This window comes from Pecten maximus, chromosome 14 (genome assembly GCF_902652985.1).
Source record: "Pecten maximus chromosome 14, xPecMax1.1, whole genome shotgun sequence".
Lineage (NCBI taxonomy): Eukaryota > Metazoa > Mollusca > Bivalvia > Pectinida > Pectinidae > Pecten > Pecten maximus.
In genome coordinates, this window is record NC_047028.1 from 25,183,368 (window position 1) to 25,201,441 (window position 18,074).

Here is an 18,074-nt window from a genome sequence, read left to right on the forward strand (position 1 = left end):
TATCGCTGTCATAATGATAAAATCAATGTACAAGAACATGACCGTATCATTTCGAATGATTTCTACGATTATGCCAATTAATAAAAATCTGACTAAATTAATTTTCTGTTATTAATAACTCGATTCGTGTAATGACCAATTTCAAATTATCGCTGCTGGGTTTTCGTACCTTTTATAAAGTAACTGCGATAGTACTTACAAGACTGATGTGTTCCCTTTTTCAAGCTTATCTTCATGATTGACCAACAAGTGCCCTAAAGATACGTCTTTCTCGCTTCATCAAAGGTAATCATCTGATCCAAACGTTATATAAAACTACCAAACTAGTATATCAACTAAGGATTGAGTCGGATCTATATTTAGACATTTTGGAATTTCTAAGCTATTTAATAGCAATGTAATGGGGTTTTTCAGACTTTACTATTTAATGTATATGCTATCGTCTGGTATTTCCATTTACTCTCAACAGAGGTGATTGGTCAAAAATTGCCTACATCATTAAATACTTCCTTATAACTCGGGTGGAAGCAGTTCTACCCTTTTAGTAAGGCGCCACCCAGCATCGAGGCAAGCAAGAGGTAAGTTAACTGGTTACCTATAGAAATATATACTAAGCTAATATGGGCGGATAGTTTAGTTAACTAAAATAAAACATCATTTAATACATATATAAGTTTAATTATATTAATGACTAAACTTTGTGAAGATCAATGATTAATTTCAAGATTTTAAGATTAAGTTTTATTGAAATTGATAATTTATAATAGAACTCAATCAATATTTTTTTTTAATGCAGCATAAATACAACAAAGAATAGTGACATAATAGCGAAATTATAATCTGACCTCAAAATCGATTAAACGAGAGCAAAGTGTAAACAAAAATAAAGATTTGTACAAGTATGTAAAATATTATATTTAATTAAATGTCTCGTTATTATGGCGATATTCATATATGTACAATTTTACATTCTGAGCAAAACTAACCTGATTCTTTGCTTTAAACTCACGTAGGAAACCGTAGCAAAGTCTTCAAAGGACGAGTTTCTTTTGGTGCAATGCATTTGTTCTTTCAGCATGAATCTTACTTTTTTAAGTTGGTTTGGTGATGTATCAATACACTGTTGAAAAATTGACCTCAAGATTTGAACGTAAAAATTGCGTTGGGAATAATGTCGTCCAAATAACTATTTTATGCTTAAATGTAATAGATTTTATTTTAACATTTATTTTTAATGGTAAACCACTGTTTCAATTACATGTGTATGGTAATATATCAATTAATTTCTGTTTTCTCGACCAATATCTTCATTTTATGACATTTCAGTGCTTTCTCGACAGAATCATAATTTACATATTTGAATGTCATTACAACACTTTCTTGACCAACATCATCATTAAATGGGATTTTTTCTTAATAAATAGCATCATTGAATTGAACTTCAGTGTTGTCTCGACCAATATCATTATCTAATGACATTACGTAACTAAAAAACTACTGTCGAAAAGTATGGTGAAATATTGTATAGGTTGAAGATACATTTGTTGATATGATGTCCCTTTCTTTTTCATTAATACATTTCAGTATTTGAATAGATAGCGTATCGATTAATAGCCATATAAGGTAGGAAACGTTACGTAGTACACTATTACCAAATGAATGCTCATAAATCATATATAATATAGTTGGTTAATTGAGGCTAGGATAAGACTGAAAGCACTACCTAAAAAAACAATGATGAACATACCCTATATCTGCTTTTAAACCTTTCGGATGCTTTATACCCGAATATTCTAAACAAAAATCTCATGTTGTAGCTGAATTTTCTGTTGTAATTCTTTAGCTATGAGCAGAAAGCGCCCGACTGTGTATTATAAACGATTAAATCCCTGGTACGGATTTAATGGTAGCCTTGTGTGGTATCACTTCAACACAGATATTGGTAGGTATTCAAGTGTAACAGCGGGTAGACGTACAGCCTGATCCACCTCAGTCGGCCAATATACCAGTGTATTCTGGGATTGACTGACCCAAATACACCACTTTGATAACCTAAATACACTCGTGTCGTTTCTGTCCTTACTAAGCAGGGCTGAGCTTCTTGTCTGACCTTAGCTGGGATTAGTTCACGGGTGTGCGCATTCCAGGATAACAATCTAACCATACTATGGGTTTAATGAATACACAATTCGTTCCTTTCATATATTAACACTGACTACTAAGATTTACCTACATATATCGTTTAGAAATAATCTTTAATAGATAAGTATTATTATGTGCCAGATCAATCACTCAGACACAAGACATAATTTTAAAGTTTTCAGATGATTGATCATATTAAAAAGTCTGTGTAAATATAGTTGTCAGAGCATTCAACTTTGTACATAGTTATTAAACTTTGCTTCTCTTTGCTAAACAGCATGCTTCCAAAACGTGTTCATGTATTGATAAACTGTTTGTATGATCTCAGTAGCTCAGGCTATATTCGTTTCTAGCAAGTAAATCACGTTGGCAAATACAAGTGATATGTCCATTTATAGCATGCATTGTGTAATACACCTACAACTTAACAGTATGGTGGTTTGCATTTACAAAAGGTATAAAACTGAAGCAAATGCAACCTCTGATCTCTGTAATGTTTTATAATCTAAATGGTTCCACATTTATGAAAGGGTTGTTATCAAATCTATATCTTACTCACTGATGATGCATTGTTTTATGATATAGATTTAATATTTCATCGCTACACTTTACCCGTCTTGAATTCTGTTGATAATTTTCTCTGTGTTTATAGAACGGATGATCCGCAATAAAAACAAGATGGCAGCATGTGGCGGCAGTTACTACAGGTATTGATAAAAATAAATGCCGTGTTGTTTCTATCTATATACATGAAAATTTTACACTTACTCCAGTTGTGTAATATTCTCTGATTTATGTTTACCTATCGACAAAATGTGGCGCCAGTCAATCTGCTGACTTTTTTCACAAATTATTTATATGCTTTTTTGGCAATATATCAACCTTTCATGATAAGTTTCAGTTTATATGACATATCTAACATATCTGTAAGTTGATTAGATCAGGAAGGATTTACAATTTTGTAAATTGCATTATATTTTTTCCTGAAATTTGAAATTCATAATGAGAATATTTACTGCCGCCGACGGCTATAGTTTTTTGCTGTTGTTAGTTGTTGTATACTATACCGTCAATATGATAGCTATACTTTAATCTATTACAAATACAGGTGGTATTTACACTACAGAAGTCAAGGGAGGCCACTCCAATTCATCGATTTTTACAAGTACACTCAAACTGGCTTGTCTCAAAGGTCTACCACAGCAGGAGGCCTACCCCCCTGATGTGCTGACCGCACGTGGAGAGGTCGTGTTAGCTTCACCAAGTGTAAGATGCCAAAGGCACTTTGCTAATTTTGGCATGTATGAAAAAGTCCAGCAAGTACCGTAATTGAGCCGATATCTCTTTTGAATCAATGTTAAAAGATATGCGGTATACAAATAGTACAACATACTCTATGATTGTGCAACAGACCGAATTATTTGTTTCCCTAGGATCTGGAAAGCAGTAAATGATATTGGCAGCCTAGCGAGACAAATAAGTTCATCTATTGCATATACACAGAGAGTATATATGTAGATTTTTAAAAACTTCAATGATCTTTCCATTCTTAACCCGGAACATAATTTTTCCCTGTAAACAACACGTCTATCTTTAGAAGGTATTCGTGAGTTTAACACTAGTCTCTACTTGCTCGTAAAAAAGAAAATTTGAATACGGGTACATGTGCATATATATTGATGACACCATAATTTGTAACCAGCATTTGATATTATCTCTAAACCTTTGAAAGAGAAATTGCAACAAAACATACAATGATAAAAGACTTTTAATATGCAATAAATATATTTTGGGTGTCTATCAGGAAACATATCATTTGGGTAAAACACTCACATTATTCTTGAATTTTGCTTTTCAGGCCGACGAAGCCTTGCACTATATATATATATTTCGGTATATATATATAAATGTCAAGGTCTCTTCATGTTTACCGAGAAACATATGAAGTCCGCTCAACCAAATACGGTTCGACAGCTTTCTATCACAATTATGGACCGCCCCTTTCCAGGTAATTGACCTACTTTTAAAAAGACTTTTTGGAAGTCTTATTTAGGGCATGTAATTTCGCAGAATCAACAAAGCAAATACCTTGTTTTATAGATTTCTCGTTCACCTCCTTACTACATTTTACATAAAAGGACAAATTATCTTAAAGGTGTTGCTTTCCCAGGGTATTTACGTATTTGTATTTACTCCAAGGTCCTCAATCTATATATCTATAAATACATTTTCCATGTACTTGTATTACATCGAGCTCAGTGAATAATTAAGGACCTGATATGTGTCTCTGTGTAGGTTTGGGTTGTAGGTGTACCGGCGGTAGCTTGCAACTCAACGAGTGGGGGAACCCCCGAGGCACTAAAAACACATGTGATTAATGGATCCAAAATGAAAATGCAGTCTGAAAATGTTATGTTGAACACACGTGCATTGTGTAGCTCCGAGTCAAAGGACACCGGTGGACACGAACAAGAGGAAATTAACGTGCAATCTGCAGACAATTGTAGCTGTTGTGCAAAATGTCGGCGCAGGATCCAAATTATTACCTTTTGTAGTTTGTGTGTTGTCATCATTTCAATGTGTTGCGTCACAATTGGGTACACTAATCACGCATGCGCACTGACAAAGGAAACGTTTAATTCGAGATTTCTTAACCTTGAACAGAAACTCAACAGACTTCAGAAAAAGTATTTAATCACAAAAGTTTCAAATTTAATGACACAGCGTGACTCCATCATTCAACGACAAAACTTGGTAAGGCTGTCCATGTTGATGATAATAAAGAATCATTTTGTTCAATATTTTTCTTTATGTTAGGATGGGAAAAAATCTACCAAATTTGTTCATATCTAGGAATATATTAATCAAACATTTAGCAGTCAAGGGAGATAATTCCAATTTCAACCGGCAGATTGTCATTGGTATAAAAAGAAATTCCTTTCATCACTTACGTTATGAATAATTGATAAGTTTATTCGTTCTTCTATGTCTTTTTTGTTTATATTGCAATCATTATTATTTTTTCAAAGGGAGACAACCAAAGTGATGGAAGCTCTATGGATACAAATATCCCAGAAGAAATCAACACCGTCAAGAGGTCCGTGAACAAATGCGACAGAGCAAGAAATGAGAAAAAGAGATTGAAGTGTCTGAAAAGACAGAAAAGAAAGAAAAAACAAATGCCGACCGGAAGCTCTTTGGTAAGGCTTGTGAATAACACTATACACAAGACCTTAATGGAAACGGTGAAACAGGTCGTAGCGAAAGCTATGGAAAAGGTAGAACACATTCATTGTACTTACAGAAGTAGTATATTAGTATCATACAGGTTACGTGATACTAGTTCCAGTCACGTTTAGATAATAGCCTTCTTTGCAACAAACATGTTATTGACCTTTCAAAGAAGCCCCCGTCGATATAGCCCACATATGATACCGTAGGAATAACGGAGGAAATGCTCGAGCAAATTAATAGCATAATGAAGAACTAGTTCATGTAAAACTCATTGAGGCCCTTGGTTATATACACATATTAATAACAACATGACATTTCAATTGCAACAACCTGATATAATATGATAGCATTTTCATTACAATGTAATTGAATAGAACTATTTCTGAAAAAAAATTGCATGTTGGTTGTCAAGTTACAAAACGTGATATGGTTAGGACTTTGAACCAGATAAAGTAATTGGTATTCTCAGTGGAAATGTATGTTTCCATGGACACAGCAAACATAAAATTCAAACTACATCGCAATAATTTTACTTTGATCACGTCCATATCAAAATCAATTGATATGAAAAAGCTCAAAGATGTGAGAGATCATTTTCAGATGCCTCAGCATCTTAATAAGATGCAAAAATCAGAAAAAGGATATATTCGTTTCAATATTTTAATATTTCTATAGGTATCAAATAACAACATTTAAACCGAAAGTTATTTCTTTCTTTCATTCTTAGAAACAAATTTTATATCAGAATTGAATTGGCCACCTCGGTCATATTCTGTAAGATGCATTGTTTATTTAATCCCTTATAAGGACCAGATATTTTATATCAATTTATTTTTGTATAAATCTGTCAGTCGTTATATATGGTAGATGGCTGATTGTGGATGATTTATGCAATTAGTAATGATAATTTTATTCCAATCAATATATTTATATTTTATTTCCCGCCAAATTACTGCTCTCTATTAAAAATGTTGTGAAGTGTTTGTAATTTCTCGTAAATGGTTCGATATCTGGGGAAAATGTTTCTATTTTATTTTTAAATGACGCAAACTATTATGATCCAGAAATAAATGCATTTCTGCTTTGTATTGCTCTATAGATCGAGAACTGCTTAACCTGTGTACGAGTCTCGGGACACTATTTTATACAGCTTTTCTGAGAAAGAATAGTGGCTGCAATGCCTTATGAAGCATTTACAAGGCCAATCTAAAGTCAATAATTGGAATGAGTTCAAAGGTTCAAAACGTGCTGATACGAATGTATACAAGTGCTGAAATTGTTTTTAAAAAGACTGTATACCGCCTTAATACAATTGACAGAACGCCAAAACACTTAACAGTGACCCCATCGTGGCGAATTATGTCATTATGTGTTCACTATGTATCAGCTAACAGGAAATTGTACCCCGACACGTTTGATGTGATAAAATAATCTCACTATTTAACTTTAAACATTAGCAAAAATGTTTAACGTTAAATACTGAGATTAATGCATCTATTAAACGTGGAAAAGGAATTTTAGTATATATATACATTTCATATTTGTTTAAAATGTCAGATGATGCCATATTTTGGTTTTACTGAGTTGGGGTATATGATATAATTTAATAATGAATTATGACGTCATTGCGGTCATCACAGGTAATGCCTTCCCTTGCTGAAGTACCAATATAGATAGACAAAGTTATGATATAACAAATGAATTGAGAAAAAAACAAAATTATTTCAACGTTTTTTAATGTTACATTCTGACATCAGAGTTAATATCCACTTTTTTTAAAGACTGCACCTTAATTGTTTGACTTATTGATAATTGTTTGCTCTAAACTTCTTTATTCAGTCTTCATACTCATGAAGCTTTATAAAGTATGACACACTTTGACTTGCGAGAAAATTAACCAGGTAAAGCAGTGCATTTCTATAGAAAATATATGTACTTCCGGAACAGAATGATTTAGGAAATTATAAAGCATTTCATATGCACTTCACAGAAAGTGGACAACTTCAAGGAGATTACTAACAGGGTATTTATTTCCAAGAATTAGAACGAAAATATTTTTATCATCACCTAAACGTTATGTTAACTAATTGCAGTCAGATGTAAGAGAAATTTATCAAATGCGAAACAGTAGGGTATATAATTAAAGCACATAATATGAAATGTTATTAGAATGTTATGTTTTAATATGATTAAGTTAGTAATTACAACTACGTTTATGTATAATTCACCCTGGGTTCGAGGTAGGGGGTTTAACTCCATTGTTTGGTGTATAATGAGTTTGCCTGCTGTCTTCTAGGTGTAATTTGTGTGACTAGTTTCTATTTAGGAGTTATCAATGCTTTATCATTGTTTTAGTGTTTCATGAACAAGTTTTGATTTGTGAGTTTTCGTGGTTTTTTTCGCGGTTTCCTGGACTAGGTTTGAATTAAGATTTATGAAAACGTGAATTGTTTCTTGTTTTGATTTAAGAATTATTGATGCTTCTTTGATGTTTTGGTTTTGGGAGCTGTTACTTTATTTTAATTTGTTGATTTATTGTTTCTTTAGCTAGCTTTAAGAGCTGCTAATTTTGTTGTTTCCTGTCCTGTTTTTTTTTTAGAGTTGCTGATGTTTTTTTGTTCGTTTGTGTCTGTCTCTGGTGAAGTGTCTCTGTTGTTTGTTCATAGCTGGTTTTGAGATTTACTGATTTACTTTTGATTATTTCTTTGTTTGTGATTTTCTGCATATTTTGTATCTCGTGTTGAAATCAGACTGGGATAACATGAGTTATATGTCAGTAGTGGCAGAGAAAATGGTGTCATCGCTCGTACATCATGCATTTATAGATATCTTAATCTGCAGATATGTATAAAGAAATTATATCGGTATCACAAGAGTTATCGCTTTAACAATAAATATGTATTGTTATCATAGAAACCCTTACATGGATAAAGAGCATATCGCTTCATACTATAGAAATTTCGGGCAAATATACATTTGGATTATCATCCGTTAACATTTTTGGGTAAGAAATATCGATATTAAAACGAATCCGTAATCATAACTTATATTCAAGAAAGCAACAGCAAAAATATAATTCACACGATGGAAGTACCAGACAAATCAGACCAGGTGTTCCGGAAGATACAACGCCTTTCCTCCACGATACTCCCAATCAAATCTTGATCAATGTGTTGTTAATTCACATTATCTCGAGCGCCTTTTAAATGGGTCGCCTCTTTTGTTCAAGGGCGAGGCTCATTTGAGATATTTTTGCGGTATCAAGGTATTCATGTCTCAAAACAGTCAGTGTCTGAATCATATGTAGAATTCCTCAGTTGCTTATTTTTGTCATACTTCAGACTTCTCCAGAAAGATGTAGAATCAGTATACTTTGAAATAACAGTCAATGCCTTCCAACAGAATGGACACAGCCCTAAAAAGGCAGTTAAAGAAATCCCTAATTAACAACCTAGTATACAAGCAACATAAATAGTCAACGATTGTCCCTGTCATTTCAATAAATAACTTAAGAGCAACATGTTTCCATAGTGATCAAGTTCGAGATAATAAGATTTTCCATAGCTGTTTGTTGATATTCATTGTATTGTATTGTTTTATTTATTTATTTATTTTGCTGCCTCTTTCATGTTGATACCGATATTTGTTTTTTTTAATGTTTAATATTGTTATTTGATTTTTTTCGAATAACCAAAGAACCTATTGTTTTTCATTACAATTTTATAAAGCGATAAAAGGCAATGCAGTTTAATCATTGATATGTAGGTAATATTGTTTTTACATACCAGCCTTGTATCGAAATGTAAACTAATAATAGAAAACTGACAAAAACGTTGGGTTTTATTTTTGATAGCTGAAAAAAATAGTTCATTTTTATCTTTTTAGATATATATACACACATCAATAAGCAGGCATATGTAGTCAGTGCGCTTAGTTACATGCAATCAGTGACTTGTTGATCGATCAATGTTTTGTATAGTTAAAGCTAGTATTAGTATAGATTATGAATAATGAAATAGGTTTAAGATAAAGCGATACCTGAGCAGCCTATAATGTAAAATTGTTCTATAAATATATGTTAATCGGTTTTAAAACTCTGTTATACGGGAAAAGCCGAATGGAGTTACTCGGGTACGATTAACAAGTCCACACAACATTCTGCTTCTGAGCGTTAACATAAAAGCATTCTGTTAGATTAATCGAATTGTAATGCTAATATTTTGCACTTAAATTTTAAAATTCATAATAAATGAAAGTCTTATTTTATGAAATGTTTTAAACGTGAACAGTGATTACTAGCAATCGCTTTAAGGAATTGACATAGTTTTTACACCATACAGGTGTATATATACCGATTGTAATAAATACAATAGGCATATAGGTATAGGGATACCCATCCGACCTTGATCCAATACCCCATGGACTGAACCTATAGCCTGCTACGGTCTGGTTGATATTAAACAAAACAACTACAAAAATTCCCCAGAGACATAACAATGTTACATGATAGAGTTCTGATTGGTTAAAAAGTTATCCAATCAACGAGACTTCCTGGTCTTCTATGATGACTCATTATTTGTTCATGGTAAATACATCTATACATTGAGATAAACCGAAACCGTCCGATAATCGACATGCAATATTTAAAGTTATCTACTGTACATTTTATTTAAACAAGGTAAAAATAGATCATCAAATTATTCATCATTAAGTAGATGCCAAACAGAAGTGAATGTACTGACAATGCATATACATGTATTTTAGTGGTAATGTAATTTTAGCTTTAGAAGAATTCGCCTAATTTAGATTGCGCTAGTTCAGTTTCTTCATATAATTGTCTGCAAAGATAATTTATGATCTACTAATGTCTAAGTGCACTTGTCAGTTAAGATTCGATTGAGCGCTAAAATTTAAGTACTCCAAAATAAGCAGTTTTAAAGTAAATATACCATTCACACCAGCAGATGTTTCCATAGGCACAACGTCTCTGCAATTGACGGTATAATAGAAATTGTAGACATGGAATAATCTATATGATGTGGATAATAATCCAAGATAATCTAAAGCGTTTATATTCTAAGCTCTCCTGTAGAGGTTGTTGTCCAGCCTCTTTCATGAAATATCAAAATGAAAACATCTCTTACACAAATCACAAGGTAGGCAAAGTTAATATGTTACTGAAATCAAACCACATTTCAGATAATCCAAGTCTTCGTACAGAATCTTTGGAAATAGTAAAACATACCTAATACGTGCAGGCATCAGTATGTCATTTAAACAAATGTCGAAGTTTTAGGAAACAATATAGAAAAGATCCATGTGATTTAGTTCTCGGAATGAGTAAATGCCGTTTCTCAGTAGTTTGTGGAATGTGTTAATTGCGAAATACACCCGTCCCCATATCTAGGGATTGGTGAATTCAACAGAAGGTAGAAAGCTTCATATTATATTATATGTACCCAGTGCAAATGGCACAGTGTGCTTTATCAAATAGAAATGCTTGGATCCGGTTGTAAATGTATTGGAAGTGATGGATTTGATGTTTCATATGGTGTTTCTTCAGTATTTTATCTTTCTTTTTTTTCTCCCTATTGTTGGTATCGATTCAGACTATACATCGACTTTATTAATAGTTCCCTAACTTAGCACACCGTAGATAACAGGAAATTTAGGCAAAGTTGAGATAAGATGAAACTGTCGTGATAATAAATGTATCCTTAAGTTAGAAAGGTTTACCTCGTGTCCATCAAGAGTGTGCATATGATGTTATCGGCTTTTTGTTTACCAATATATCACATTTAAATTCAAGCCTTTTATCGGGGATAGTGTTACCTTCACCCTAGGTAACATCCGTCTTCAAAATCAGACTAGTCTAAAATATATTACATTAGTCCATAATGTTTTACTTAGCGCCCAAACATTTATTGAAACATAATGATTTTTCGTATTACTCAATACCCATTTATCTGGAACTATATACAATGAACGAGATTCTTATGTTTGTTCTAGCAATGCATACAATCTGTGCAATTTGAAGGGGATGGGAATGAGCATTATCCCCATGGTAAAGAAATACATCTTCATAACTGTATGTTAGCCCTGTTGTGTTTCACGTCCACCCTCGCCTTATTTGTAGAATACTTATTGCTTGTTTATGTTACCTAACGCAGTACATGGGAACTGTCTACTTAGGAGAGTTAGTGCTTCACTTGATATGTGATGTTGATATGCCGGTTTCTACAACAAAGACTAGAGATACATTAGACATTCGTTCAAACGGCAGTATTAGATATCAACCAAAGGCTAGGCTACAATGATATCGTGTGGTTGTCAAAGGCTGATTTGATTAGTGGTGTATACATATGTAAATTATAGATATGTATCCTATATATAAAAGTATTTTTTCAAGATCATTGAAATATAAGGTGAATTGATAGAATGAGGTGACCGCTATAAACAGCTAGTATCTAATTATAGATTAACTCGAGTTACAAGCATATGGACGTATTTGACCCACAGGTATTCTTAGATTTGTTTAAATCGTGTTATGTTCTGGCTTCACTGTAGATACCTGCACTATATGACAGGCTTGACTTGAGCCATAGAGAGGAGGGTTCACTATAGAAAGGTTTACTCTAAGACAGGTTTAATTTTATTGATAAACAGGAAGAATCACTCTAGACAGGTGGTCTTTGAGACAAGTTTGATATGATTTATAGACAGGTAAGGTGAATTTAGAGTCGTGGTTCCTGAGACAAGTTTGAATTGATTTAGATACAGTAGTGGTCACTTTAAAAGGTCTCTGAAACAGGTAAATTTGATTTAGCTACGGAAAGTGTCACTTTTGAAAGGTGGTTCATGAGACAGGTTTGATTTGATTTAGAGATAGGAAGGATATCTTTAGAAGGTGGTCGCTTACGCAAGTAATAGTGATGAGTAGGTCGCTTTCGACAGGTGATCGCTAAAGCAAGGTCTAATTATTTTACTTATAGGATGAACGGTTTTCTTCTGGCAATTTTCTCTAAATAGATATATATTTCAGTTGTGAGGAGGGGCCGCTTAAGACAGGTATTTGTTCAGAACTGAAGATATGTTTCTCCGGTATTAATTTTTCTTCATCATCTTGATATTTATCATTTGTCATTTAGTTCAGGATCGTTGGATAGGATATTCTGATTAGCCGGTTTTCTGTTCCAGATGTAAAACCCACGACAAACAGTAACATACTGATATAATTTTTGACATTTTGTTTATTATTCGTTTAATGTAATAATATGTTTTATTTATTGTTGACGTCTGACCAAAATACGTGAAAAAATGTATTGTTTGTTTTAGCGGGCTCTACTGTCAGTGCATTTTGAGGGTGACGGTAATGAACACCGACCTCGGGGTAATGGTCTGTCTGACAACCCATTTCATAAAATTATTTATTCATACACCGTATCACACTTCCGGTTCTAAGATTTTCTTCCAACAAACTTATGTTAGAATTGCGCTGGAACAAGAATTGTCAGTGTTTATCTAAAACTTTTGTATTTTAGTCAATAATTAGACAATATTATTTTGCGAATACATCTCCTGACACGATGAATTTTAGCTATATAACATAAGGTATGATACTTGCAGTGTGATACACAATTACCGAACCTGGTAGCACATAATCGATAATCATTGCGCTTGCTTATTTAATGCTGAAAAATGAAATTATCACAATGACAGTGCTTTATCAACTTTCATGATTGCAAAATGGTTAAAAAATTTACAAAAATGCTATATAATGTGGAGCTAGATTTGACTCATAAGGTAAGTCCCATGGGTAGGTCACGTTTAAATCATTTTGACAGTGACACGGTTAAAATAGACTCACGCATTTTTCAAAATCTAATATTTAAAATTATAAAAATTAAAAATAGGGTTTTTGCACAGCCCTATCTTGATTTGGAGATTTTTTGTCGGCCTAGTTTGTGTTTACTCATTGCCTCCTAGTTAACTAACTCTATGCCCCTTATGATCTCACTCGAGCCTTGACAAAGGATGCATTGGAATTCTTTCAAGACCATTATGTTAAACTCTCGATTTGTTTTGAAATTGTCTCTTATCTGCTGTGTCTATTTCTTAGACATACTTTGTTTCCTTACAAGGGGCCGCGGTGGCCGAGTGGTTAAGGTGTCCCGACACTTTATCACTAGCCCTCCACCTCTGGGTTGCGAGTTCGAAACCTACGTGGGGCAGTTGCCAGGTACTAACTGTAGGCCGGTGGTTTTTCTCCGGGTACTCCGGCTTTCCTCCACCTCCAAAACCTGGCACGTCCTTAAATGACCCTGGCTGTTAATAGGACGTTAAACAAAAACAAACAAAACAAACAATCCTTACATACAAAAGAAAAACAAAACTGGGCACCATTGCAAACATTATACCCCTGAATATTTGCCTATAAAACATTAACGTATCCTTACAACACACGATCATTATACCCATTTTACTTGATATATCGAATAAGGTAACATCTTAAACTAAAACACGTACTACAATTGAATTAAATGAATCGAGTTAGTCTTGGAACATAGGTTTGAACCCCTTAATCAATCGAATATTCTCTTCTTTCATATCTGCTACTTTGTTCTTTTAGGGGAAAGGGATGTCGTTCATGCATTTTAAGGCCGATGATAACGAGGAGCCACCCAATGGTAATTTCTATACAAATATACTTACTATAGAAGTCCATGAACATGATATTTACTCTTTTTCCTAAAGGCAAGGCGAGTATGGGAATTTGGAAATATACAGGACAATGTCGAATCGGGGTTTAAATGTGACATGCCTCTATTCTGTTTCAATCTTAAAAGAGTGTGATGTTTCGCAACCTCTATAATTTTAGTTAGAAACTACATTAAGGTTTTCCGACCTAGTAAAATTAGAATAACCTCATAGATTGCATGAAGATGAATAATTAATATACGTAAAAAACGGCATTCCGTCAAAAGGTGTTATTTTAATCTGAAAGGCAGAGACGGGTAAAACATTGAGTTCACCATTACATGGGTTTAAGACAATTCACAATAAAATTGTTATACAAATAATTATTTTCATTTTGGCCTATTTGTGTTCTTGTAAATAATAGCAACCAAACTGGCAGTCACTGAGATACGATCGTGTACAACCGTCAGAAATATCTTTCCACGTGAAATTTACTTGTGCATGAATGCATTTCAACCAGTTTTTTTTTATATCATCTAGACACGCATAATGATTCAAAATGTTATTGGCATTGCCAACATGGTTTCTATAATAAAGAATAATTCAATGTGGTATTCTTTATTGTAAATATTAATTTTCTATATGGAACATGAAATTTTCCAGATGTAGTTTAAAAAAGCATTAACCATTATGCAATTATGTTGCTTAGCTTAGAAACCTTTGTAAATGCATTTATTTTTGCTTGGACATTATCATGCTTTACACTATCTTAACACAACTATAGCTATGTCTGTTTAAGCATTGTTGTTTCAACTATTGCTATCACCTGTCATAAGCAAATTCCTATTGTTTCACCTTCTTCGCGGCCTAATACTATGCTTATTTGTAATTTACTTTCACATTTTACTTATTTTTGCAATAAAAGAATATTGTGATCATTTTTAGTATTAAGTAAACATTTCTTCACAATACTGCATGAATGATCTTTTTATCAAACATATTTTATGCGTCAAATAATAGATCTGGAAAGAGAAATTACATACACATTATACATATCGACATTTTTAAAAATCAAAGTAACTCTCTTATTATCGGAGATATGTTTAAGGCACAATTACGTGTTTTGATCGTGTCATTATCTTTTAAATAAAAACTTAATCAGAGCAAGTTTTCACTTCGTAGTGATTCATGAAAACAAGCGTAGTTATAAAGCAAAATGCTTTTGTTTTGACTATGTTGCGCTTATTAATTTACAGAGGCTTTTGCAGGAAGATTCCACAAATGGCAGTACTCTGATTGGGCATATCAAAGAGAAGACCTGAAGAAAAAGTTTAAACTTTACCACGAAAGTGGAACCGTTGTGATTTCTGAGGAAGGGATATACTTGTTGTATGCTCAGGTAGGTTATACAACCCTTAGACAGAACAATACACTTTAATGAATCATGTATAATTTAATGGAACATAACCAATGTTGTTCTGGGTTTCAGATAGGAATTTGTTTCCACTTTGCCACTAGACATGTTGTTGTGAACTTTTCAGTGTCTCGTCATTCATATCGTTTGCATGCTTATTATTAAATTAACTTAATGTGTTGATAATCGATATGTGTATACAAGAAAAAAATATTTTCTTCAAATAAAGCTATGCACTCCGCTATGTTTGCGCTGATTTATAAAGGGAGATAACTCCTTTGTTTCATAGATTTTAAAACACCTTGCCCCTTTGTATTGAATTTCAGGTAACATTGATGGGGAAACCAGACCAGGGCTTCAAGGTAGTTGTTCAGCATGACAATAAGCAGCAGAAAATTTTAACGAAATGTATGATGGACTTTCAATCTGAGCAAGATGGCGGACAAGATCTGAACGAATGGCAAGAGGATGGGAATATTACCTGCTCTTCTGTTGGGGTATTTAGACTTGAAAAGGGTGATAGCGTATTTCTAAAGCATTCTAAAGACACAAATGTGAAAGCTGACTTTCGGGGAAATGCTTCTTTCTTTGGCTTCGTAAAGTTAGGATGATCATCTTGTTCTGTGGTGTGTGGAAGTATAAAGACAATGCTACAAATACGAAAGTCGTAGTCATGGGATATAGTGTATTGTGTGAAAGCATCATTTGGTGTCATCGATTAAGAAGATCCTTCTGAAACACCTGGACATATCTTTTTACTTTTTCAAGGCCATTATGCAAATATTTTTTGCATTGGCCTCGTTTTAACAATTCAAAACATTTGGTTTCGTTATATTTTCGACATTTTGATACCATAAAACTTGATCAAAAAGACGTTTAGCTTGTAAATAATGAAAACATCATATACAATTTAATATTTATTGAGATTGACATTGGTATTATTAATATGTGATGATTGACTGTTAATAACTTAGTGTCCTGGTGAGACTTGTATCCAAAATGTCTGAATTGGAATTCCTATTTAACATTTTAAATCATTTCTTTGCTTACTGGTTCAGATATTGATAATCTTATGCTCTTTTATCATATAAAAGAAAAAAAAATATTTCCCGACAACAATTTACTGGGACAGGTAAAAATCATCTAACAAAAACAAGATACCTTTTATGTTTGAAAATATGCTTAGAGGTTTTTAAATTGTGGAGGTGTCATATTTACAGCAAGTACAAAATCAATTAATTTGTGTATTATATATATTATGAAAAAAAATCTTCAAGAAATATTTCATTGAGCAGCATTCTCGGATATCTATATGTCTCGGAATTCGATGTAATTTTAGGATTTTTCAGATTTGCATATTTCTAATTGAAATACATGAAATATATCTACTGAGTGCAATTTAACTACTCGTCGTGTTATTAATGTTTCCAATGAGCAGGTTTTTGAAATTATAATGGTATTACTGTTTCTTATTGCATTCATACTGTATAATTGTATGTACAATAATGGTTTGTGAAATAAGATTTATTTCTGTATTATTAAATGTTTGTTCGTAAAATTAATTGACATAACATACAGACATTCCTATCAAAGAATGGTATGACATGTCTTGTACCAAATATCGAAACTATTATGTATCGATTCTTATTTTTTAATGAAAGGATACCCAACGAAATTCTATTATTTTGTTTTATTTCATAAAGTAGGCAAAAACTGTCAACTGATGTTTCCGAAGAAACTAGCTGGCAAAAAGAACTTCTTTTTTTTTTTTACAATTCTGCATTTCACAACCGCTCATTCCTTTATGGCATTGGCCAACGTACGAGGGCTGATTGATAAGTTGTGAGCCTCGTATTGAATGAGGTACTCAAGAATGTTCTTTCTTAGTCCTACTATTCTCTGGCTATATATGGGGCCGTGTACCCAAGGATTGGTCTCATTTGGTTTATTTTATATCGACGAGTTAGGACTCTAAAGTAAACAAGACAAGCGCTTTTTGAAAAATGGACAAACTCGGTTAGGGTTGGGGTTAAAGACTGTCATTGCCAAGGCTGTCTTTCATGATTGGCCTTATATTGATTGAGCATCAGCCTTATTCACCTGATCTCGCTCCATCAGACTTTCATCTATTTCTAAAACTGAAAACAGCTATTTCAGGCACGATAACCCTAACCCTTACATGCAGTGGATGACTTTCTGAACAGCCAAGAAATAAGTTCTATAAAAGTGGTGTTGAGGCCCTTTAACACAGCTGGCAAAAACGTATAGATACTGAAGGGGGTTGTGTTGAAAAATAATGCAAGATGTCCCGCAAAATTCTTCAAAGTTTTTCAATACAAGGCTGACAACTTATTAATCAGCCCTCGTACCTTCAGGTAAAGAAACCTATGGTTGTTTGCGTTTCTCGGGAAGCTAAGAAATGGACCGATCTGTGATGTCGTGATTCTGTCATTTGGCAAGACACTTTAAGCCACTTAACATGGCATGCGACGGACCTGCCGTTAATGTTGTTCAATGAAGATGTCACCAACTACTACAATGATACCCCACCTCAAAATGACCCTGGCTGTTCACAGGGCGATTAACC

The 18,074-nt window shown here is 33.3% G+C and overlaps 1 protein-coding gene across 15 annotated transcripts; it reads left to right on the plus strand.

The window, feature by feature from the left end:
* The first annotated feature begins 522 nt into the window (after positions 1 to 522).
* On the plus strand, positions 523 to 17,162 carry LOC117342183. 15 transcript variants are annotated; one of them, XM_033904219.1, is made up of 10 exons: positions 549 to 578; positions 1,844 to 1,942; positions 2,795 to 2,849; positions 3,251 to 3,408; positions 4,001 to 4,150; positions 4,438 to 4,896; positions 5,172 to 5,420; positions 12,712 to 12,772; positions 15,330 to 15,472; positions 15,814 to 17,162. In XM_033904219.1, exons 6-10 carry the CDS (start codon positions 4,531 to 4,533, stop codon positions 16,096 to 16,098), a joined length of 1,104 nt encoding a protein of 367 aa, XP_033760110.1. In that variant the 5' UTR covers positions 549 to 578; positions 1,844 to 1,942; positions 2,795 to 2,849; positions 3,251 to 3,408; positions 4,001 to 4,150; positions 4,438 to 4,530; the 3' UTR covers positions 16,099 to 17,162. The 15 variants fall into 15 exon arrangements, with proteins under 15 accessions (XP_033760111.1, XP_033760110.1, XP_033760116.1 ...); XM_033904225.1 differs by having other exon boundaries at positions 15,342 to 15,472; XM_033904223.1 differs by having other exon boundaries at positions 12,712 to 12,766.
* Positions 17,163 to 18,074: the final 912 nt, after the last annotated feature.

Coding starts and splice junctions, on each gene's coding strand:
- LOC117342183 (XM_033904220.1), top strand. CDS start 4,531: ATGAAAATGCAGTCTGAAAATGTTATGTTGAACACACGTGCATTGTGT. Junction 12,773..15,329: donor ACACCGACCTCGGGGTAATG/GTCTGTCTGACA, acceptor ATTAATTTACAG/AGGCTTTTGCAGGAAGATTC. Junction 15,473..15,813: donor TATACTTGTTGTATGCTCAG/GTAGGTTATACA, acceptor ATTGAATTTCAG/GTAACATTGATGGGGAAACC.